Source organism: Octodon degus, unplaced genomic scaffold (assembly GCF_000260255.1).
Source record: "Octodon degus isolate 3935 unplaced genomic scaffold, OctDeg1.0 scaffold00023, whole genome shotgun sequence".
NCBI lineage: Eukaryota > Metazoa > Chordata > Mammalia > Rodentia > Octodontidae > Octodon > Octodon degus.
Window position 1 is genome coordinate 20,011,030 of NW_004524599.1, and position 23,139 is coordinate 20,034,168.

Sequence of the window (23,139 nt, forward strand, 5' to 3'; positions counted from 1 at the left end):
GTTTCCTGACTTTGTTGATCTATCTTCCATTTCCCTAAACAGAGAAAGCAGAAGGCAGGGTTTATTCTCTGGGTGGGTTGACCATGGCAAAAGATTAAGGAGGTAAGGAGTCACTTCAGGAATAGCAAAGATCTTGGAAATACCTGAACCAATACCTGAACCACAAAGTCTGTGGGGGATGGGGAAGTTCCTAAGTCACTGACATATGACTTGCCTTCACAGTATGTGCTATTTTCTCTTTTCAGAGAAATATCCTTGTGGAATTCAGAAGGTTCTTCTCTTAAGAAGGTAAAAGAACACAGTGGAAGCAAGCCTCCTGACATTTTCTGGCCCGAAATGGCAGAAGAATCAAGAAAGCCTTCTTCCCCCTCTTCTCCACAAGACCAGGCTCCTGAAGAGGACCTTGTCATTGTCAAGATAGAGGAGGACAATGGGTGGGAACCGGAATCAAGCCTGCATGAGAATAACTCTCCTGGCCAAGAACTCTTCCGCCTGCGCTTCAGGCAGCTGTGCTACCAGGAAACACTGGGACCTCGAGAAGCCCTGATCCAGCTCCGGGCACTTTGCCACCAGTGGCTGAGACCAGATTTGAACAGTAAGGAGCAGATCCTGGAGCTGCTGGTGCTGGAGCAATTCCTGACCATCCTGCCCCGGGAGCTGCAGACCCTGGTTAAGGAACATCAAATAGAGAATGGAGAGGAGGTGGTGACCCTGTTGGAGGACTTGGAGAGGCAGATTGACATCCTAGGACGGCCAGTGAGTAGAAGGCGCAATGCGTGCTGATTGTGGGCAACCTGGCAGCTGGGCAGAGGGATGTTGGCCTTCTGTGGGAGGTAAATGTAGGCACTGGTGTCCACTGGATGAAGATGGACGTAGTTATCATTAGTAATATGTCCCATATTTACAGATTCCTTTTAACTTTTATAAAGGGTATAATTCATTTTTTAAATCATATCCCTATCACTGTATTGTTCCTGTTTGTCAGGTGGCAACCAGATACATGGGGAGCTGAAATTACTTTTCTCAGGGGTACCCAAAAAATCAAAAGTGGATCTGAGAGTGGAACTCAGTCTCCCTAGATCCTGATGGCAAACCTTTTAGGGCTTTCAATGATAACAACTCCTACCTATGGCACATGTGCTATAGGTTTGCCAGTACTGCCCTAGATCTTTATCAAGGTTTTTCACTACCTTGTGGCCTGTTTTAAGTCTGTTTATTCTCTCTCTCTCTCTCTATATATATATAGAGATATAGATATAGATATAGATATAGATACATTGCTTGCAAACACAAGACATCAGTGTTTGTTAGAATAGGAAGGACATGAGCAGAAACGTTTTCCCTTAGTCCTGAGCAGAAATGATGCCTTTCCTCCTGAGGTCACCCAGACGTTGGTGTCCTGTGCTGTCCCTGGGAGTGAGACTGACCGTTGCTTCCTACCCCAAGCCTGGGCCCATGGAGTTGGGCCATGGGTCGTTCCTTGCTCCTTTCACTGCTGAAAGAAATCCTGGTGATCCAGCAGCCCCACTGTTTCTAGGTCCTGGCTCGTGCACCTGGACATCGAGTACTCTGGGAAGAGGCAACACATGCAGAACCTGCAGCAGAGCCTCCACGTGCTGCTCTCCAACCTGTGACAGCCCCGTGTAAATCTCCAGGGCTCCAAGGGCCTCAGGAGAGAGGTGAGGAACCAGAGTTCATCCCTAAGGATGAAAACACAGAAGGAAAAGAAGTGCACTTGGGGGCCAGGGAGATTGCTCAGTGCAATCTAGCTAGTGCAAGGGTCTGAGTTCAATCCCTGGTTCCGCCAAAAAAAAAAAAAAAAAAAAAAAGGAAGTGCACTTGGGATGTTCTTCTAGTTCCTAACCAAGACAGCTGAATGTAGCGCAGTTTATATTCATACTTTTCCCATTGTCCCAATAATGTTTTCTCTGTTCCAGAATGCAACCCAAGATGATAATGTTCAATTTATTGTTACTCTTCTTTATTTTGGCATAGTTCCTCAGTCTGTCTTTTGAAGATCTTAACTGTTTTGATGAATGCGGGTGATGTTGTAGAATGGCTATAATTTGAGCACGCTTAGTATTTTCTCATATGTAGATTGAGGCTGTATATATTTGGCACATTGTTTCAGAATTTAAATTGTGTCCTTCGTAGAGGTACAAGACAAGAAATTTGTCTTGTTATTGGCAATATTTAATGAATTTGCTAAGGTTAGTCTTGCTATTAATCCCCTATTTTTCCTTGTCATATTCTTGAGTCTGTGTAAATATCCTAGTCCCCATTTTATTTATTTATTTATTACTAAAACACTAGTTTCAGTAGTTATTGGTGTTTCTTTTTTTTTTTTTTAATTTATTTATTTATGTGTGTGCATGTGTGTCGTGTGTGTGGCCAGCTCAGCCCACCAGGGGGTGGGCTGGCTGGCATGTGGTGCTGGGGGATTGAACCGCGGTCCCTGATGCTTTGCTAAGCTTGTTCTAAGTAGGTGCTTTAGACCACTGAGCCATCTCACCAGCCCTATTGGTGTTTCTTGACTGAGTCTGTGATTACTATGCCAGTGACAAGACAGTAATGTTCTAATTCTGTCATTCTTTGTACAACTCTTCTTTGCTGTGAGGGAAAGTATGCTTTTGCTTTTATTAATGTTTTCTTTATCAGTATGGATTTAATTTTTTGTTTGTCCCATAGATATTTTATTACTGTCTTCATTTTGATGCTTAAATCATCCCATATTAGACAAAAGAAATCCTTTAAGTCAGGCTTCTGTGTCCTTTTAACATTTTCCTTCATTTTTTGAGAATTTCCTTAACTTCCTACAGAACAAGATGTTCCAGCCTCATGTTCCCCTGCATTGTAATTTTTCACCTATGTAGGATATAGTAGTTTGCTAATACTTTTGAAGAAGCACAGAAGTGCTTTGAATTAACAATAAATTTTTGTCTGAAGTCTTAAAGCTTCTTTCCCAAGACATAATAGTCTATGTTGATTTTGGAAATCAACCAGCCCTAGAAAGCAAATCCTGGCAGTCATGGTAGACATCTAAGAAGTGTAATGAGTTCAGAGTGATAGCTTGACTTTCCCATTCAGTTCACTAGGGGTAGGACCTAAAGAAATAGTGTGAGCACAGAGGTGGATTTGGTGATGGAGTTAGAAAGCAACTGCTAGGAAGTTGGTATGCTTTATATCTCTGCATATCATTTTAGGCTGAGCCTAAGGATACAAAAATGCAGATATTTTGTGGACAGCCATAGGTGTGGGCCGAGAGTCCAAGCTGTTAGCACTTTAGGTGCAAAATGTTGGGCACATATACCTGCTGAAATACACATGGTTTGGAATGGATTCGTGCTGCCAGTCACAAGTACAGACAGGGTTTGTTTCATTCATAGTTCCTCTCTCCTCTCAGCCGTGACTGCTTCTCAGAGTTCCACCCCTTTCCAGAAAAGAAGTTCTGGAGGCCAGGAAGTGATGGCTGCCCCTCTCAATGCAGGGTTGCAGGTAAGTTGTGTACTTTTGACTAAAACACCACAGCTCTGTTAGCAGTGTTTAGAGAACTGTTCTGTAGCAGTACCTGTGAAAGAGTTGGCCTCACATTGTTTTGCATGGTAACAGATCGATCCTGCTTCCACCCCAATAAATCTGATACACTTTCCTTCTCTTCCCAGTTAAGCAGATCCCTTTCCACACTGCATTCCTACCTCTTAATGGTCTCCTAAAACTGGTAGGTCTGACACTGGAACACTTTCAGGCCCCAAATGAGGATTTTGTTTTGTTTCAGGCTTCAGGGAAGACTGAAGATAAGCCCGTGTCCTTTATTCAAGAGCGGTGGCTTCTTGATCCATTGAAGAAGGCTCTGAGTAGAGATGACAGGCCAGAGAATTGCAGAAACGTGTTCTCCCTGGGTGAGGAAGCTCTGATGATTATTACCACTGAAGACTTTGTTGGTTTCTCTATTATGTGTATAGTAGCTGTGAGCTTCCTAGAAGATACAAGGTTTAAGCTCAGGGTCCAACAGAGGGTTATAAGGTTGAGACTTTTCTAGGTATAAACTGAAACCTTTGTTCTCCAATCCAGGAATTTCTCACAGTTTGTACCTGGGGTATTGTTCTGTTTTCCAGTTGGAAATTAACATCTCTCTAGCACTCTCTGGGTTCACACATTTCTTCTCCTAGTTTCTATTGGATCTTTATAGGATTTTCTCACCTCAACTTACTGTTCTTCCTCCCTGCCCATGACTGTGCTGCATTTGCCCATTTCTGTCCCACTCCTTGGATCGCTTAGTATTTCCATGTTCCTTCCAACTTCCCAGCTTCCACTGCTCTTTAGCTGGCCCTTTCCTGACTTTACCACCCCCTAACCCCTTTTCCAGGGCACTTCCCCAGATAGCCTGTGGTATTTCTGTTTCATCCCACACATAGCTCTGCCTATCATGAAGACACTTTGGAGACAGAGAGGTTTTATATATGGTTTTAACTGTCCCATGTGTACTTTGGGCAGTATTCCTTTTTGCTAGCATAGCCAATAGGAAGCTACCCTGGCTTGATGTTTATTTATTACATATTTATTTCAGGTGGTGAGACCAGGAATGAGAACAAGGAATTAGCTACGAAACAGGTAATATCTGCTGAAATCCAGCCCCGTGGAGAGACAGCTGCCAGATGCAACGGGGATGTTATCAGGGGAGAAGCCCAGGACCTTCTGGGCAGATTAGAGAGGCAGCGGGGAAATCCCACCCAAGAAAGACGCCATAAATGTGATGAATGTGGGAAAACCTTTGCTCAGAGCTCAGGCCTTGTTCGCCACTGGAGGATCCACACTGGGGAGAAGCCCTATCAGTGTAATGTGTGTAGTAAAGCCTTCAGTTACAGGTCAGCCCTGCTTTCCCATCAGGATATCCACAACAAGGTAAAACGCTACCACTGTAAGGAATGTGGTAAGGCCTTCAGCCAGAACACAGGCCTGATCCTGCACCAGAGAATCCACACTGGGGAGAAGCCGTATCAGTGCAACCAGTGTGGGAAGGCGTTCAGCCAAAGTGCAGGCCTTATTCTGCACCAGAGAATCCACAGTGGTGAGAGACCCTATGAATGCAGTGAGTGTGGGAAGGCGTTCAGTCATAGCTCGCATCTCATTGGACACCAGAGGATCCACACTGGGGAGAAGCCCTATGAGTGTGATGAGTGTGGTAAAACCTTCAGGCGGAGCTCACATCTCATTGGTCACCAGAGAAGCCACACAGGAGAGAAACCCTACAAGTGCAATGAGTGTGGGAGGGCCTTCAGTCAGAAGTCAGGCCTCATTGAACACCAGAGAATTCATACTGGAGAAAGACCCTATAAATGTAAAGAATGTGGGAAAGCTTTCAATGGGAACACTGGCCTCATTCAGCATCTGAGAATCCACACAGGGGAGAAGCCTTATCAATGCAATGAGTGTGGGAAAGCCTTTATTCAGAGGTCAAGTCTCATTCGACATCAGCGAATCCACAGTGGAGAAAAGTCTGAATCTGTAGGAGTTTAGGAAAAGCCTCAGTAAGTGTTTGAGTATTATGCAGCCTGAAAACCACGCACTGGTGAAGTCATTCAGTGGTTTTTTAAAAAAAAGGCAAGAATGATGGTAACATCATGTAGTGGCAAAATCTTTAGAAGTGGCAGGGTTAGAACGACTGTTCCATGGGTTAGGCCCAGTACATGGATATAGGCAGATCAGCTTGACTTCTTCGGAGGTCTGGTGGAGTGAGGCTTCCAGCAGCCTCATATGTCCCTTAGAAACTTAAATTAGCACTACAGCAAGTTGCTTATGGTGGCTTGAGACACTTGGAGTAGCTGTAGGTTTAAGAGAGGCTGTTGCTCCTAGCTCATTGGCTGCTTCCCAACTCCTGGGCTCCTTCTCCCATTTATTTCCTGAAAGTGTCTTCCTGCTCTTCATCTGAGAAGCTGCTGTATTGTCCTGGGTAGCCTGTCCGTGAGACTTACTTGTATTTAGCTTTCTAAGAGTATAGTTGTAGGGAAGTTTTTACAGACATGATTTGTTTCATGCTTAAGTGTTTCATTCTTTATTTTAATGTTCCTTCTAGTTGGTGGAAATCCATATTCCCATGCAGACCCAGAATGCTATATTTTTAACAGCACTTCAGCATTTTGCTTCACTTGTCACGTTACTGACTCCACTGAGTCACTGAGCATCTGTGTTTATTCTTCACCACCCTCATCCCAGTACCCGTGTCAGCAAAGGAAGTGGACACATTAGTGATGGTTGTGGGAATGATGCAGAGAAAGGTGAGTGGAGACTCAGCCTGGCTGTTCTCAAGCATGGACATTTGTCCTTTGTGGTCGCCTCTGTCCTTCCATTTCCTCACTGTCCACTGGGGTACAAAGGGTATTTTCACTGTCCTAGTTATGGCGTCATGTAGGACAAAAAGTAGGCAGAGTAATAAAGAAGATACAAAATTCCATTCAAAAAACGTACATCATCCCTTTGGCCTGTTATGTACTGCTCTCTCAGGTTCCTGTCAGCCTGCCCAGATGTCCTGACCAGAGGGCTCTCACCTCTGTGGCTGCCCCAGACCCACCTCCTCAGATGGCTGTGGCTCTTCATGTGTCCTCCTTCAGGTCCTTGCGTTCCTATGGCTTAGTACTTACACTGGTGATCTACCAAGTATCTTACCCCACAGTTCTCATTCTTCTGAATTCTGATGCACTCCGTCAGTAATCAGTGTTTGTGATCTACTAACAAGACACTTCCTAATGCCGTAGAGGTTGCAGGTCAAGTGCTAGCAATGTGTAGGAAGAGTTCATATTTCTCAGATCAGCTGTGACCTACGAGAGGGTTCAACTATGAGAACCAGGCACTCTGTACCATCTTTAAAGGCTTAGAGGCTGATGTAAATAACCTGCCAAGTCTCATGAATTCAGGATAGAATATCTTTTAAATTGGTTAGTTCTACACATCCTCAAATACCATTATTTAATAGTGTTACGATTCTTCCAAACTTACAGAAATTCTTAGAAGTCCCATTTGATAAATCCTAGAAGAAAATCCTAATGAAATTCTACTTTTGGCCAGTTGATTGGCCACTTATTCACTGAACTAGAAGTTGAATAACTTTTGCTTTCAAAAATTAACCCTCAAATTTGAAATTACCCCATTCAGTGTATTCACAAGACCAGTTATATAGGTTCTAATGAAACCTCCAAGAGAAATAAGGGGTCAGCGATATAGCTCAGCACCTTAAGTGCTGCCTGGCAAGAGAAATAACACTTTCACACTGACTGCCCTGAGAAATATAACAATCATGTTTTAAAAATCAGTTATAAGGGCCGGGGAGATGGCTCAGTGGAATAAGAGCTTCCCTGGCAAGTGCAAGGGCCTGAGTTCAATCCCTGGTTCCGCCAAAAAAAAAAAAAAATGAGTTATAAAATCTTACCTCAGACCAGCCAAATAGCTCAGCAGACTAAAGTGCCTGCTAGAGAACAGTAGCAGGGGTTCGATTCCCAGCGTGCCATGCCAGCCACATCCCTGGGGTGCGCTGAGACAGCAATTGAGACTGGGTGTGGTGGCACCCGCCTGTAATCCCAGCTCTGGGGAGGCTGAAAACAGGAGAATCACTGGGAGTCTGATCTGTGTAGTGAAACCCTGTAGACCCTGTACTAAAGTCATAAAAAAAAAATCTTACTGGGTTCAACCTTTGATGATTCATAAATTGTGTCTCCATAACATCTATATTCCTGTGACCCAACTTGACCATGAACAACACTGACATGATGAACATTTGTTTCATGGAACTATTGGTACCTATGCCTCCCTTATCATTTACCCTTTTTTTTTTCTTTCTGTGGTACCAGCAGTTAATGCTAGGGCTTTGTGCATGCTAGACAAACACGCTACCACTGAGCTATATCCCCAGCCCCTCTTCTCTTTGACATGTAGGTTACCATTTCTAATTCCCTATGCTTGAAATTTTCACAAAGCAAAAACAAGTAAGTAAATCTACTTGTGCTCAGGTCCTTGCCCTTTGTTTTATTTGTGCTTTACCCTCTGTGGTACTGATTCTGCCTAGTCCCATGCTGCCCCGTGTACAGCTGTTACATAGGGTGGCTCCACTGTCAGAGGGAAGGTACACATATGTGCACATGTGTACACACATACTCAAATACTTCAGAAGCAAACTTTCCAATAAAAAGCTCTTTTGGCAGAGCACGTGAAGCAATGTCTACATTCCAGCATCCCCTTTACAGCAGTTCCCAAAGTGATCTGTAGCCAGAGTACTTAACTCAGAACTGTTAAACATCTGTCAGAAAGTCAGAGAAGAGAAAGTAACATGATTAAGGAAATTGGTGTCATACTGGAGATTAGCGTAGTGTGAGAAAAGATTGTCACTTGAAAGATTCAGCAAATATATGGAAGAAGCCTGGTGGTGTAAGACAACAGAAACAGCTCTGGATGCTTTGAGGATATCAGCTGAAGGCATTCTTGGTCTCAAGTTTTCTAAACATTAGAAAGTCATTGATCAGTCTGTATAACATCACTCTAAGTTCTTTACTATGAATGTCATCTATTCTCTTTTATTTTGCAGGTTTTGTTTTTATGCTTTTATTAATTGAAGTGAACTTTACACTAATATTTTTTGGCTCATTCTCAGCTTTCATTTTACCACCTGGCATAAAAAGGTGGTTCTTCCATAATCCTGCTGCCATCCAACACAGTCCTCAGAGAGGCACCATAGGTTTCAGAGATCTCTGAGGCAGGGTGGCATGGGAGAGTATAGGGCTTTATTAGCTAGGAGTTTCGCTTTATTCTTGGTTCCGTGTTTCCAGGTAATGATAGCTGCCAAGCCCCACAGTAAGCATGTCCTGCTTACACACCATAGATCCCGTTGAGGCTGTACCCCGCAGCCCCGCCGGAGAGCCTGTGTTCCTGACTACTGCTCTGTCGCCTACCGCAAACACAAACTCTGGCCAGCCATTTAAAAGTACACAAGCCTCTTTATGAGAGACACTGGGTAAGCTAATGCGCTGCATAGTGTATATCCATTGCAGGTACTCAAAGTGGTTGAAAGTCACATTTGGAGTTATATCGTCTTTAAATGCTGACACTTTTGATGGACACTAGGAAAATAAATTATGTCAGTGAAACATATTTAAGCATAACTGGGAGGATCAGGCAATAATAACTTACAGATTCTGGCACATGTCCTCTAAACTGCCTAAAGTAGAATTGTCGAGGGAAAAGACTGTCCATCTTGTAGGCTGGGCGGATGGACAGTGAGAAGACAGCAAGCAGTTCATGTACAACATAAAACATAGGAACTTATCACCCATTTCCAGCTGCCATTCCATTTTTCCTCAATCATTGATGGTTTTTTAAATATCATCCATTTTAATCCATTTAGCCTTGAGATTTTTCAATTTTCTTTCTCATCATTCTATTGAAATATCCTGAGTATCCCAGAGTATAAGTACTAAGACCTAAAAATTCGTGTCCTCTTTAATCTCATGTATATCTCCCCTAACTTCGGGACTGTCTTCTCCTTTGGCTTGTGGGACCCTTTTTCTTCACTATTTGACTTTTCTTTTTTTAGTTTTTTCTCATGCTCTTCATTGAGAAATCTACCTGTATCTATTTTTGCTCACTGCTCTATACCCCTGCTTATCCATTTTGTTCATATATTTGAGTGTCTTTGTATTTCCCACCCTGTGTAGTATCTCTTGCTTTGGGGATTTTCCAAGATACATACACAATTTGTTTTCATATTGAAAACAAATCTCATCACTCTTACCCTGTCATTTTCTTTTCATTTTTGCAGTATCAGGGATGAAGCCAGGGCCTTGACACTGAGCTAGGACAGCTCTTTTTTATTTTAAAACAAGATATCACTGAATTGTCTCTACTGGGCTTAAACTTGTGATCCTCCTTCCTCAGCTTCCCAAAGTAATATACACTATTAAAGTTAGATACCACTGTACCTGGCTCCCATATTCTTTTTTAAATAGCATTATTGCCTAACTACTGTGTCCTGAAAAGACTCACCAAAGGGCGAGCCAGATAGCTCTGTGGACTAAAGCACCTGCTTAGGCAGGTTCAGCGACCAAGGCTCAATCCCTGGCATGCATGCTGGCCCCGCCCCTGGAGCTTTGAGACAGGAGATTGAGACTGGGTGTGGTGGCGTGCCTGTAATCCCAATGCTTGTGAGGCTGAACAGGAGGATCACTTGAGTCCAGTCTGTAGTGAGACCCTATAGGCCCTGTACTAAATACATTTTTTAAAAAAGACCACCCTTTATTCTTTATCCCAACCTTAAAGTTATACTGTCATCTTTGATCTCTTCTCTCCTTGTCCAGTCTTGCTGTCAATCTAATTCCTTAAGCCTTAATCTTTCCTTTCTCTCTCACCTCCTTATATCCTTCCATGCAGGTGCACATCACATAAGGCCCAGGGTGGTATAATTCTTTCCTCTTTGCCTGCTCTCAGAATCCCTGCCTTGTATAAAACTTTGAATGTGATGTTCCTCAAACTCCCATTTTCACGATGCCTCGTTTTTACTTGGCATTGAGCAGGTAATTTCCTGGAGAGCAGTGATGTTCCAGGCTCTCCATTACCTCGTCCTCTGTGCCTGACCTGCCTCAGCTTCATTACTTTTGCATGTTCACTTTGACTCATCACATGCAGACTTCCTCCAGGCTTCTGCCACTCTTACAAGCCCTTGCCTCTGTGCCTTGCTTATGGTATTGTTGGTTGGTTGGTTTGTTAACTCTTTGGCCCCAGGTCATGTGCACTGCTCCCTTCAAAATCTATCTTCCTTTGCACCTTCTGAGTGATTCCCCCTATTGGACTTCACCTCACACTGAGACCTCCTTTACTCTTGTGCCACCTCAGCACTTCTGAGTTTGTACTGTGATCCACGCACTTACTAATATGTTGCTCTGCAATTATTTTCTAGAAATCTGTATTGTAGTTTATGTTTATATTTATTTCCAGAATTAAATTGTAAGCTCCTTGAGGGCAGGAATAATATTTCACATTTGTATCACTGCACCCCTTAGTGCCTAGTACAGTGCTGAGAACATAGTAGGCATTTAATAAATGCTTGTTGAATTATTGTGTGGATTATTTGTGACGTTATCTGTAGACCTTTTTTTTTTTTTTAATGTATTTGGTTGTTACAGGGTCTCACTACGCAGCTCAGACTCATAGTGCTCCTGTTTTCAGCCTCCCCAGCACTGGGATTACAGGCATACACCACTACATCCAGACTCTGTGGCCAGCTCAGCCCGCCATGGGGGCAGGGTTGGCATGGCATGTGGTGCTGGGGATCAAACTGCAGTCCCTGAGCTTGCCCAAGCAGGTGCTTTAGTCCCCTGAGCTGTCTTGCCAGCTCCTCTGTAAACATGTTTAAGCAGCTTTCAGTAATGTGGTTTACCACTTTGTGTGCTCAAAACGTGCAGACTGATTTCTGTAGTATATACAGCAGTAGTACATGGGAATTGGACTGTCCCTTAAAGCATAAAGCCAAAAAAAAGCCAACTCTAGGAAGATATCTGAACTTCTCTGTTTGCTTGGCCAGACTTAATTATAAATAAAGAAAAAATAGGAAACACTAAAAACTATTCTGTAAAGGTTATAATGACAAAAGCACTTGAGAATAATAGGCTTTTGTATCTGAGGTTAGGTTAGTAGTTGGTTGCACCACTTTTGGACAGCTGGAAGTCTAGTAGATAGAGGCGGACAGCTGCTGAACAGCCTCCAGGCACAGGACAGCCTCCACGGTATCATTATCTGGCCCAAAATGCTTAACGGACTCTAGACATTGAAGGTAAATGGCAGAAGAGATGTGAAAGACTAGCACTGTAATTAGAATGTGCCCGGCTTCAAGGGACTCCTAAATGTGTATTTTGTGATTTCTGAGATTATTAAAGATGCTTGGAATTCACAGCAACATACCTGTTAGGGTCTTGATAAACAAAGAAACTGTTGCTAATGCTTTTTTAAAATTGACTTAGTTACTACATATTTATGGGATACTCTAACATTTTGGTACATTGTCCAATGTGTAATGGTCAGGTCAGGATAATTGGCACAGCTATCAGCTCAGACATTATATGATGGGACATTCAGATTCCTATACTAGCTATTTTGAATTGGTGTCTCCTGTAGTTATCCTACTGTGCTTTAAATCAGGAGAAGTCATTCCAAGGCTGGAGATGTGGCCCAGTGGGAGAGTACTTGCCTAGCATGTACAAAGCCCCAGGTTTAATCCCTGGCACAAAAGAAAGAATAAAGAACAAAGGTATTCCTCCTGTCCAGCCACACTCCTGTGCTCATTGTGATCTGTTTAGGCTGCTTTCCCAGTATCAGATCTATTACAGTCCTCGTAGCAAGTGTTACAGTACAAGTCTAGTTCTTACCTTCCACATCTTGGCTCATTACCACAGCCTCAAAACATTAGGGAGGGACCTTCAGCAGCAAGGGCTGCAGTTTATCAACAGTGTAGCTCTGAGGGCTGCAGAGCCCCTGGATAGTCCCTTGGGCAGCTACTAGACAGGAGTAACCACTAACTCCAAGAAAACCACAAATCAAAATGCCCATTAAATTGAAACACAACCCACTCAGAAGGCACATGTTCCCTAAATTAAAAAGGCTCATACTAAAGTAGTAAATGTACTATTCTTCACTTGAGGATCCCTGGTACTGAGCCAGGTTTAGAAAAATTGGACTCCCGAGTTAGAATATAAGTGTGCTGTGCCAAAGAAGTAACTGCACTGCTCCATTGCATCTAAATATTCAGCCTATAAAACGCTAGGCTTGGCTATCATTTGGTGTCCCGACCCATTCTGAAAATGGATAGCAGAGAGGCCACTTGCACGGTGCTGCCCGTGTGTGCTCCATGTGAAGGAAGAATCTAGGGGTCTTGGTGTGTGTTTAGAATCGAGGTTTCTTGAGGCCTTTCAGATTGCGCTTTTGAACAGGTAGGCCCCACATCTGATCCATTAAGCTCTTAATACATACTTTGCCATGGGATGAGTTTATACTTGGTAACTCCACCTGAATATCTCATTTTAAAAATTGCTTTTATCAGTTTGTATGTCCAAACCAGCATGCTGTGGTATCTTGAGTTACAATTCTTTCATAAACAGCCCGAGAGATTGTGCACTACCGCAGTCACGTTCTGAAAGCCTTGCACTCTTCTGGAATCTTAGAAAAAGCACACAATATACAGCATTCATCTGCACTCACTAAGTAGGAAACCGAGCCTTTCTGTGTCCCCGTTTTGGTCTGGGATCCCGCAAGGACCCACACTTGGAGATGCTTCCCAGCTGCATCTTTAAATTCCAAGGTTTAAGGGGGACCCTAGCTTGGCTGACTTCAGACTAGAGACACAGGACTCTTCGATACAGTTTTAAGGTGACTTTGTAAATACCTCTTCCCACCTGCTCCCTGGGTCCATCCACTTCCTCAAGGGGACACTACCTTGGCCGAAACTCGGGAAGCAAAACCACCTTTGTGAGACTTGAAGTAGAAAAGGGGGCTTGGGGACGACCTGCTGCAGGGGCGGGGAGCCCCGCCCCTCCGCCCGGCCGCGAGGCGCAGGCCCCGCCCACTTCCGGCCCCTGCACCACCTCGAGAGCGACTTCCGCGTCGCGGGGCCTTGTGGGAGCTGTCGGCGCTCCCCTGCAGGAGGGGTAGGTGAGAGCAGGCGGATCTCGCCTCTGAAACCGCCGGGTGTCGGGGACCCGACGGTCGTGCTTCCTCCCAGGACTGTGGCTGTGCCTGTCGTCCACAGAGTCCTGACGACAGCTGCGCTCCGGGTACAGCTGCTGTCACTGCCTACCGGTCCGAAGCTCGCTTTCCCAACAGACAGAACTGCAAGTAATTGGCAATAAACGTTAGGTGCTCTGAATTCAGAAGAGGCGTCCACTTCCACTTCTTAGGCTCGTGGCATTTCCTTTTGGAAGCAGAATAGATACCTAATTCAGTGTGTCAGTAGGTGGTCGCTCATCCCTTTAGCAGTCATCCAGCAACTTTGGTTTCGTGCTCCTGCGGCCCCCGCGGCCTGCCCACACGTGCCCTCACAGCCGTTTGCAAATTAGTTCATTTGCTTTTGCGCCCCCCCCCTTTGTCACCTATTCTAGTCATCTTTCTTATTTAAAATAATGTTTCTTTTACAGAAGTGTATCTGCACAGGAGCCTCAAAAAGGAATATCTTACAGAATTGCAGACTAAGCAGGTATACTTTTGTTTTTGTTTTTTAGTGTTTCCAACTTTGACTTGTTAAAGTATTTCCTGGTATGTAGAGGGAAGTGGGAATCCAGTTTAGTATTTTACAGGTTGATCATCTGACTCTCCGTTCATTACTGAAGAATCAGCTCACCCTTTCATATTTGCTACCTCTGTTATGCCTTAAGTTTCCGCCTGTGATGGTGTGTGCTGCAAGACTTCACAGAACACTGTACCAGTCTCCAGTACCACTCTGAGACCCAGATTTATGTTGTGTTTAAAATCTTCAGGACAAGTCACCCTCTAAGTGACCTTTGTCTTTTTCATTTTTTACAAGTATTGCTTTTTCTATTTAAATATTCAAATCTACAGCTTCTAAAAACTTATATTTTATTGGAATAGTGTTAATTTTACAAATTAATTTCAAGGTTGAACCCTAAATCCTAATCCCTGTTCCACTGAGAGAGCATACCCAGGTTCACACATTGTTTCTTTTCATTAGTTGTCTCACCTTAGAGAATGTATTTGCTTTTCAGCTTTATTATAGGGCTTTAATGTCTGCCCTACAGAGTGGAGAGAAATAAAAAGGCGTAATATACCTTCTGCTGAGTAAATGAGATCCCTCCCTTCAGCGCCCGCACTTCTGTCTGTTCAGGAACCAGTGATCTAAGCCTCTGGTATCCCTGTGCCGACACGAGCTGCCCTCACGGGATTCCACAGGTTGGCTGACCGCTCTTGCTAGCAGCAGAGCGCCCCGACCAGACTGCTGAGTGGGCATGAGGCGCAGGGGCCTTCTGCCTGCCCACCGGAGCCTCCTCCTGTCCTCTCTACCCCACCTCCATCCACTCCCCTTCCTGCTGCGTGGATGCAGTGGCTCCAGTCCAGTCCCCCTCATCCCAGGCTCCCCAGCTGTACCTCACAGCAGGGCCGGCCCACCTTTCTGACGGTAATGGGTTCCCTCAGTACAAATGGAGACCTCATTTTCTTTTGGCCCTGGGTCCTGTGCTCTCCCTCACATTGTTTTTGGTTTTGTTGATAAACTCACTCAGTGGGGATTTCACTGTTTTGTTATCACAGTGAATTGTGAGGTTTAGGGAGGAAGGACAGAAAGGTGAAACGCCTTCTTCATCACATCAAGGGTGCAGGCTAACACCTGATCACTGTTGAGAAGATTTGTAAGGTGGAAAAGGTCAGAGGAAGCCAGTGATACCAATTCAGGTTTGGAGCACGTTTATCAAGTTTGGAGACACAGTTGAGTTTGTTCTTAGGGGTAAGAGAATGACAACAGTCCCCAAGTTCACACATTGATCAGAACTCTAGGAATGAGCTGGTGGTGGCCGTTGAGGGGTCTTCTCCGTCACAGCTGCAGAGGAGAGAGCTTTGCTGTTGCTAAGATACCATTATCACAGCAGCAGTAGCTGCTGCAGTAGTGCTCTACAGAGAGCAGTGCATTTTTGACTTCACATCTCCTGTAGCTCGAGCAGTAATGGATACCAGTTGGTGGTAAAACATACCTGCCAATAATGTGCTTTTCATCTTTCAAACATCAAGGCTGAATGTCTGTTCTTCTTCTTTGTCTGTTCTCATACTGCTTCAGCTATCATATCTGCAAATCTATTCAATATCTGATTTTCTAATTTAACTAAATATCATAAAAAGTCTTTTAAAGTAGGGATTATTGTTTTATTTTCTTCAGTGCTAGGATTCAAACACAGGGCCTTGTGCATGCTAGACAAGTGCTCTGCCACTGAGCTATATACCCAGCCCTTATTTTTGTAATATTTAATTATATTCCAGATTCTTTTTAAGATAAGTTTATAGAAGACAGGCTTAAATACCTAAGTGAGTTAGCTGTTTGTTGCACTACTGCTGTGGTGTTAGTTTTGTCTGGGCACAAGCTGAATAAAAACTCTGGATCTGGTCACTAAATAATTGTTGTGTCACAGAATTACTGAACATGCATGAGAGCCCCTAATTATGTCTGTATTATGTTATCTTGATTTAGTAGCAAGCAGTACATCTGAAAGATCTGTTTATTATTTCAGGAATCATAACCAGTGTTTTAAATGAAGTTCCAACTTTAAAGGGAAGATTTTTGTAAGGATGAACCTACACCAGAAATTCTCTAGCAAATACAATGGGGATTCTTTACAGATTCCTGAGTATGAAAAGGTCTCTCAGATTGAGGACCAGTTAAAAAAGCCTGAAGGCGGGCCCACAGAAGAAAGGCGGTATAAGTGTGGTGAGTGTGGAAAGAAGTTTGCCCAAAGCTCAGGCCTCGTTCGACATCGGAGAATACACACAGGAGAAAAACCCTATGAGTGTGATCACTGTGGAAAAGCATTCAGTGTGCGCTCAACCCTCACTGTACATGAAAGAATCCACACTGGGGAAAAGCCTTATACTTGCAGTGAGTGTAAGAAAGCCTTCAGTGTGAGGGCACACCTGATTATACATCAGAGAGTCCACAATGGAGAGAAGCCTTATGACTGCAACGAGTGTGGCAAAGCATTTAGTGTGAGCTCAGACCTTATAAAGCATCAGAGAATCCACACTGGTGAGAAACCATATGAGTGCGATGAGTGTGGAAAAGCTTTCAGTGTGAGCTCAGCCCTTATCAAACATCAGAGAATCCACACAGGAGAGAAGCCATACGAGTGTAAGGAGTGTGGGAAAGCCTTCTATGTGAACTCAGCCCTCGTTAACCATCAGAGGATTCACTCTGGAGAAAAGCCCTATGAGTGTGGAGAGTGTAGAAAAGCATTCAGTCAGATCTCAACTCTTATTCATCATCAGAGAATCCACACTGGAGAAAAACCATATGAGTGTGATGAGTGTGGAAAAGCCTTCCGTGGGAGCTCTAATCTTACTAAGCACCAGAAAATTCATGCCAAGGGAAAGTACCATCTGATGTAAGTAATGAAGATACTGAGAAGCGTCATCTTGCATCAGAAGTTACAGTCAAAGGTACAATAAAACATAAACGCCTTAGTTGACACTTAGTGTCTTGGAATATTGAAGAAGTGAGAAGTCACTAAGAGGGACTCTTATCAACAGAATGTCTAAGGCTGTAAAATAACTTCTGAGAACTCATCAGGTAAAGCCATTCAAAATCCTACTTTAGGATGTAGTTGTAGGTTTAGTAAGAACTATTAGTTCAAACAGTGTGTTTATTTTTCTTGTGTGCAAGCCTTTGTTTTTATTGCTACCAGTCTTACAGATGAAACATTTTTTTCATATTGGAAGCCATGTTCAATAACAAAGTAACCATATTGATTCTGCAAATAGTGGCCTGTTGGTCTGGCTTTGTCTTTGGTATACCTCTGTGTTTCCAAGGATGAGTAGCTACATTAATGACCTCTTGGCAGAAGGTAGAATATGTCTAGGTAGAAACCCCAGTAGATGTTTTACTATAAACAGTAGGTGTTTTCTTAATAAGAGGCCCCAGACTTCTTGACTTACTGGCCAGATAAACTCGAGCTTGCCTGAAGTTCCTGAACCAAAACAGAAACCACCTCCCAAGGAGCGTCTAGTGCGTCTGACGGTTGGCACTTGCCCTGAGTACACCTCTGGGGGTAATAGCGTATGCAGAGGTCTAGAGGCATGAAGCCTAGTGTGGGAGATGCCAAGTGTGCTCTCCTGAGGAACAAAGCTGCTTGCTCTGATCTTTTCCTGACCTTTACTTCAACCCTGTTCACCGAGATATACAGAGCTGGCTATATTGAAGCAGATGTTCCCTTATTACAGCACAAGGGCAGGAATTGCCTCCCACACACAGCCCACCCCTGCTGATGGCTGGAATAGGGGCTCGAGCAAGAACCTGTGAGATTCCAGGGCTAAGACATGAGGTAACATCTCGCCTGAAGCCATGGGACCCAGACAGAATCATACCTTCCTGGCAGTAAAGGTGCCAGCCTTACATATATCAAGCTAACCCTTGTATTGCTAATTGGAGGCCTCTGTGTCTGGTACAGCATTGAGGTTTTTCCCTCCAGCCATGCCTGCACAGTTTCTCTTCCTTAGCACTGCCATGACCCCCATGCTCTTCCCTGATTGATACCATTAAAAGCCCCAAGCTTCTGGACTCACCTTTCATTCCACAGAGAACATTGGTCATCCCAGAGCTCCTCAACTGCACAATATTCTCTTGTTTTGCACCCATGTGCCATATTGCCAGGTGAGTGAGACCGACACCCTCCTTAGGGGTCTAGCTAGGTACTTAGAGTGAGAACCAGCTAGAAAGCCAGGTAGATAGAGTTGTCGATTGAGGTTGGCATCTGCTGTAGGCTGACTGAAGTGTTTACTTAAGTGACGATATGATGCATCTCATCCAATAGCAATCAAGAGAGCTCAGGTTTGAGAGGTGCTACAAAGTTAAGGAACTCAATTTGGAACATGTTTTTGTTACTGTCTGTGGGAATCCCAGAAGAGCTGTCTACCACACCATCCCGACTTCCTAACTGTAATCCCCAAGCCATGTATGAAATATGTGAAACTCAAGTGCGGAATCTGGATTTCAAAATCACTCTGTTTTGTTTTGTTTTCTATTTGAACTGATTTCTCATTCCTGGTTTAAAAAACTTGAATTCTTTTGTCCCTGAAATTTAACTCAGGTGAGATTCCAGATAAATGCCAGTTAATAGAAATTACAGGTTTCTTTGGTCCACATGCTGAGCAGGTGGCAGGGAACACTCTGGCATGGTATGTCTATGTCAGCACTTCAGGTAGGTCAACTGGAGGAAGCCATGAGCTAGCCATGACCAGCGGGCACTGAGGTCACAGACGTAGGTCAGAAAGCACATGAGGAAGTCTCAGTTTTGGAGTAGTGCTACCACCGTGCCTGAGTCACTGTAGGCCTGGCGGGGGGTTGAGGGCAGAGAACATTGTGATTCTTGAAGTCGGGGGTTTTGGTTTTCTGTGCTGGGAAGCAAAGCCAGGGCCTCACACATGCTAAGCAAGCACTCCACCACTGAGCTACACCCCCAGCTAAATCTCAAGTCAAAGAGATAGATTCTCTTCAGAACATGAGGCACATTAGAAAAAATTGAGTAGGACACCAGGAAGGTCTACTTGCTATGCTCCTCTGAAAGTGTGAATTCTTCTGCTGTGCTTCCTGCATTTGGAAGTCAGAGGAGACTGGCTTTTTGATATTCCATCACCTTATTTCTATGTTCTGGTTTTTTGTGTTGTTGTTTCTGTTTTTAAGACAGAGTCTCACTATGTAGTCTAGGCTGGCCTTAAACCCTTAAACTCACTACACAGGCCAGGCTGACCTCAAGTTTGCAATCTTCCTACTTCAGCTGCCCACACACTCGCATTAAAGAATACCACGATGCCTGGCTCCATTTCTATACTCTTCAGTGTTTACCTTTCCGTCCCTTCCTATCTTGGTTTGTTACTAGGATGGAGATTTACAGATAGCTGTTGGGTGAAGAATACCCTTCTGGAGTCAGCATTGAAGTTATACTACATCCCACCACAAAGCAGTACAACTGCAAATACTAAGCAGTGAGTGGTGCGTATTCTAAAGACTTTTAAAGAGCAGACATTCTGGAAAGGGAAGTTCCCTTTACTGAAGCGTGTGAGGGCTTCAGAGCATGTGCATGGCTGTTCCTTGTGAGCTCAAATCTAGGATGGTTTTTTGGCTCAAGCCTTGAACCAGGTACTAGGTTCAAAAATAAATGAAACTGAACAGCATAGTCTCAAGAGGATTTCAGTCTTTTGAGGGACAGAGAAAACAATAAATAGGGAATAATTACAATAATAAAGCCATTAGATTTGTGCAGTACTTTGTACTGAAACTGTGGCAGGTACTCAGGAGAACATTGGGAAGGTTTCAGAGGAGGATAAAGGCTTGCGGTGTCAGTGAAAAGATGAGTTCTTAAGCCCAGTGGAAAAGAATGAAGGGAAGAGCAATGAGAATAGCATGCAGGAGAGCACAGTACGGGCGGGGGGAGGAAAGGAAATTTCAGCGACTGATTGCAGAATGCGCATAGGGAAGCCCTTTCCCCATGGCCGCTTTGCTGCCCTGATGAAACATGTTCTCCATGCTAGTGTACACGACACCTGGCGCCTTACACAGTACAGTAAGAAATGCATTTTACGCTGTGCGCCGTTGTGGGCTCGGTCTTCCACGGCTCTTGCATTCCTGCATCTTGCTGGGTGGACCTGCACTGCAGAGACTGGGCCTCTTTCACTAGGCCGGTGGTGGTTATGGAGCTGAGGACTGCAAGATGAGGTAACGTCTTTTAGCAGAAGAGTAGGTACGCCTCCTGGCTTGCATACTGGTCATCAAGCATTCTTTTGGGACGTTCCTATTCTGTTCTCATTTTTTATGGATGTGCCTTATTTTGCCTGTCTTTTAATAAGTTTTTTTCTCTCTGCCTTGAAATCATGATCATAATCTCTATAATCTTAAAAAAATTACCATTTGCTTTCCCATTATATCTGTAATCCACTTGAAATCTCTTGCTGTGCTTGTATATGTAGAGCCAGATGTTAGTTTGCCCCTATGCATATTTGATGGTCCTGCACCACTTGTGAGAAAAGGACTTTGCCCCTGTTCTACACTGCCAGTTTGCCCTACATTAATCGCCAAGCAGGCCTGGATCTGTTTCTGGTTTTGCTGTCGTGTCCATGATGCTAGTAGGCTAGCCCTGCATCAGACTCCATGTTTTTCTTTTCATAGCTTTGCATTGCGCTTTGGGATGCAGTGGAACAAATCTCCGCATGGGGATTCACCTGGGCCACATTTCTTTATGTGTTTCAGGCTAACCAGGGGGGATTACAAAGGCTGTACCCCTCGTGAAGGAAAGCTCCCCTCCCCACACCAGACCTGTGCTCAGCCTGTAGTCCTAGAAAGAAGTGTGGTCAAGGACTGACCCCTGGCCAGCCATGCCAACAGAAACATCTGCATGTAGCCCAGATACCTCCGTTAGAAGGCTCTGTTATAAAGGCCTTCCCAAGTAAATCTGCTGAGACACGCTTACTGTGATCAGAGAACCTAGAAGACATTTTTATCCTCTCTTGACTCAGTGCTTTTTCATTTTAAATACTGACTTTGTATCCAGCGCTTTAATAGTTCATGTGGAGTTTCTCAGGTTTTGTACGTACCACTTGCAAATGCTGGTAACAATTCCATTTCTTCTTTTCCAATCTTTGTGCTTCTCCCCCCTCTTTATCACAACACTAAAAAGCCTGCTAGTGCCAGTGTAAAAAGAGAAGCAGTGACAACTGTGTCCTTCTCGGGAAGGCGTGCTGTTACCTTCTGTCCAGGTCCCCCTCCTAGGTGACTCGCCATGGTAGTAGCCTTTTCCCAAGCCTCCAACATTTTTAGGACTTGGAGATTCCCAGTCTGTGCTGCGCTGCACACTCAGCCCTGAGGCTTGCCCGTTCCTTGGCCTCGAAACAAGCCATTTCCCTCTATTCTCAGACCCTGAGCCCTTCCGATGGACTTAGTTTGGTAAGGAAAAGTTAATTGCATTGTTGTGATGGTTGTGGTATATATACTTGCTGAAACACTGAATCCACAAATACCGAACTCTTACTCCTGGGGAAAATGCAGGGTTAGGTTCCTATGATCTTCTGCTTCCATTTTTGTGAATCAGAAAGTCGTTTGTATTATGTATACATTTGTTTGCCAGTGTCTTCGTAAAGCCAGTCGCATCAACGTTGACAGCCAACTTATCCACATGACCCTTTTCTTGTATAGCGCCAGGTGGTTTTTCAAAAGTTCCCCCACAGCCTCCTGCTCTGCAGAACCGGCCTCACTCACACACCGGACATTTCTGCACTGCTGATGTGTGCGCAGCCAGTGCTGGCTGAGGAGGCCACATTCTTCTGGTTAACATGACTATAAATTTCATTGGCTTTTCCCATAAGGTCTGCAGCCTTAAAACATCACTGCTAACTATGCTTTTTTTTAAAATCAGTGACTATCTTACGAATCCACAAATTTAGCCACTGTTCTATAGCTTTGTCACGATCTGTAGATGTTACTTTCATACTTTCAAAGCCTCATCTGCAAGCGGGCAAATTTCGTTATTTTCCTGCATATAACATATTGTTGTTGCTAACATATTCCTCACCAAACGCACGGTAACTTCGGCAGGAATGAAGCCCACCTGACTCACTTTTCTCTAAGGCACATCCCAGTCTGCCTGCACACAAGAACCCCAGACAGCACTTGAGCACTGCACTTGGGGATCATGGGAAGCAGCAGAATCGCCCACAAAAGTGTTTTGAAATGTGACACTACATATACCTGGGAAGGACATTTGTTTATAGCAGGAGCTGAAAGAGAAGACAGATTAACTCCTGGCTTTGTCTCCTCAGGTGCTGTTTTAGTAGGCAGGGATGCTGTAACAAACTGCCGCAGACTTGACTTAAAACAAGGGAAACTGATTTGTACATTGTTCTGAAGGCCACCAGCCTGGAATCAGTGTGCTAGAGGACCACACTCCACAAGCTCCTAGCAAGAACCTTTCCTGGTTCCTTCCAGCCTCAAGAGTTCCATCGACTATAGCCCTATCATCCAGGTATCAGCCTCTGTCCTCACACTGGCCTTGTCCCCTTCTTTTCTTCTTTCGATGCTGGTTACTAGATTTAGGACCCACCTGAGTATAGATGATCTCATGTTGAGATCACAGATTTAATCACATCTGCCAAGACTCTGTTGAAAATAAAATCACATTCACAGGTGCCAGGGACTAGGACCTGCACATAACTTTTTGGAGGAACACCATTCAACCTCTACAGATGAGAATTTGCTCTCTAATAATAAGGACAGTTGAGCACCAAAGTGGATTTGACATTTTCTTGCAATTAAGACAGAAATCACCTACCTGGGCATTAATTTCTAGAGAAAAGTAAAAGACACAGATCAGATATTTGCTGGAAATCCCTTCCAGCTTTGAGGGTTTTTTTTTT

General features: G+C 44.1%; 1 protein-coding gene across 8 annotated transcripts in view; it reads left to right on the forward strand.

Annotated features, from left to right (window-relative positions):
* Positions 1-250: 250 nt before the first annotated feature.
* Positions 251-23,139, forward strand: part of Zkscan8 (zinc finger with KRAB and SCAN domains 8) — a 24,852-nt gene continuing 1,963 nt past the window's right edge. The window contains exons 1-8 of one of the 8 annotated variants that reach the window (XM_023712096.1): positions 251-756; positions 1,538-1,679; positions 3,404-3,495; positions 3,776-3,899; positions 4,568-4,611; positions 6,074-6,275; positions 14,163-14,221; positions 16,257-16,297. In XM_023712096.1, coding sequence (XP_023567864.1) covers positions 337-756; positions 1,538-1,679; positions 3,404-3,495; positions 3,776-3,899; positions 4,568-4,611; positions 6,074-6,178 — 927 coding nt within the window. In that variant the 5' untranslated portion in view covers positions 251-336 and the 3' untranslated portion in view covers positions 6,179-6,275; positions 14,163-14,221; positions 16,257-16,297. Of the gene's footprint in view, positions 757-1,537; positions 1,680-3,403; positions 3,496-3,775; positions 3,900-4,567; positions 7,347-13,696; positions 13,978-14,162; positions 14,222-16,256; positions 17,433-19,613; positions 19,723-22,545; positions 22,749-23,139 lie in introns of those variants that run through there. The other 7 variants (XM_023712100.1, XM_023712095.1, XM_023712094.1 and 4 more) reach the window with 7 other exon arrangements.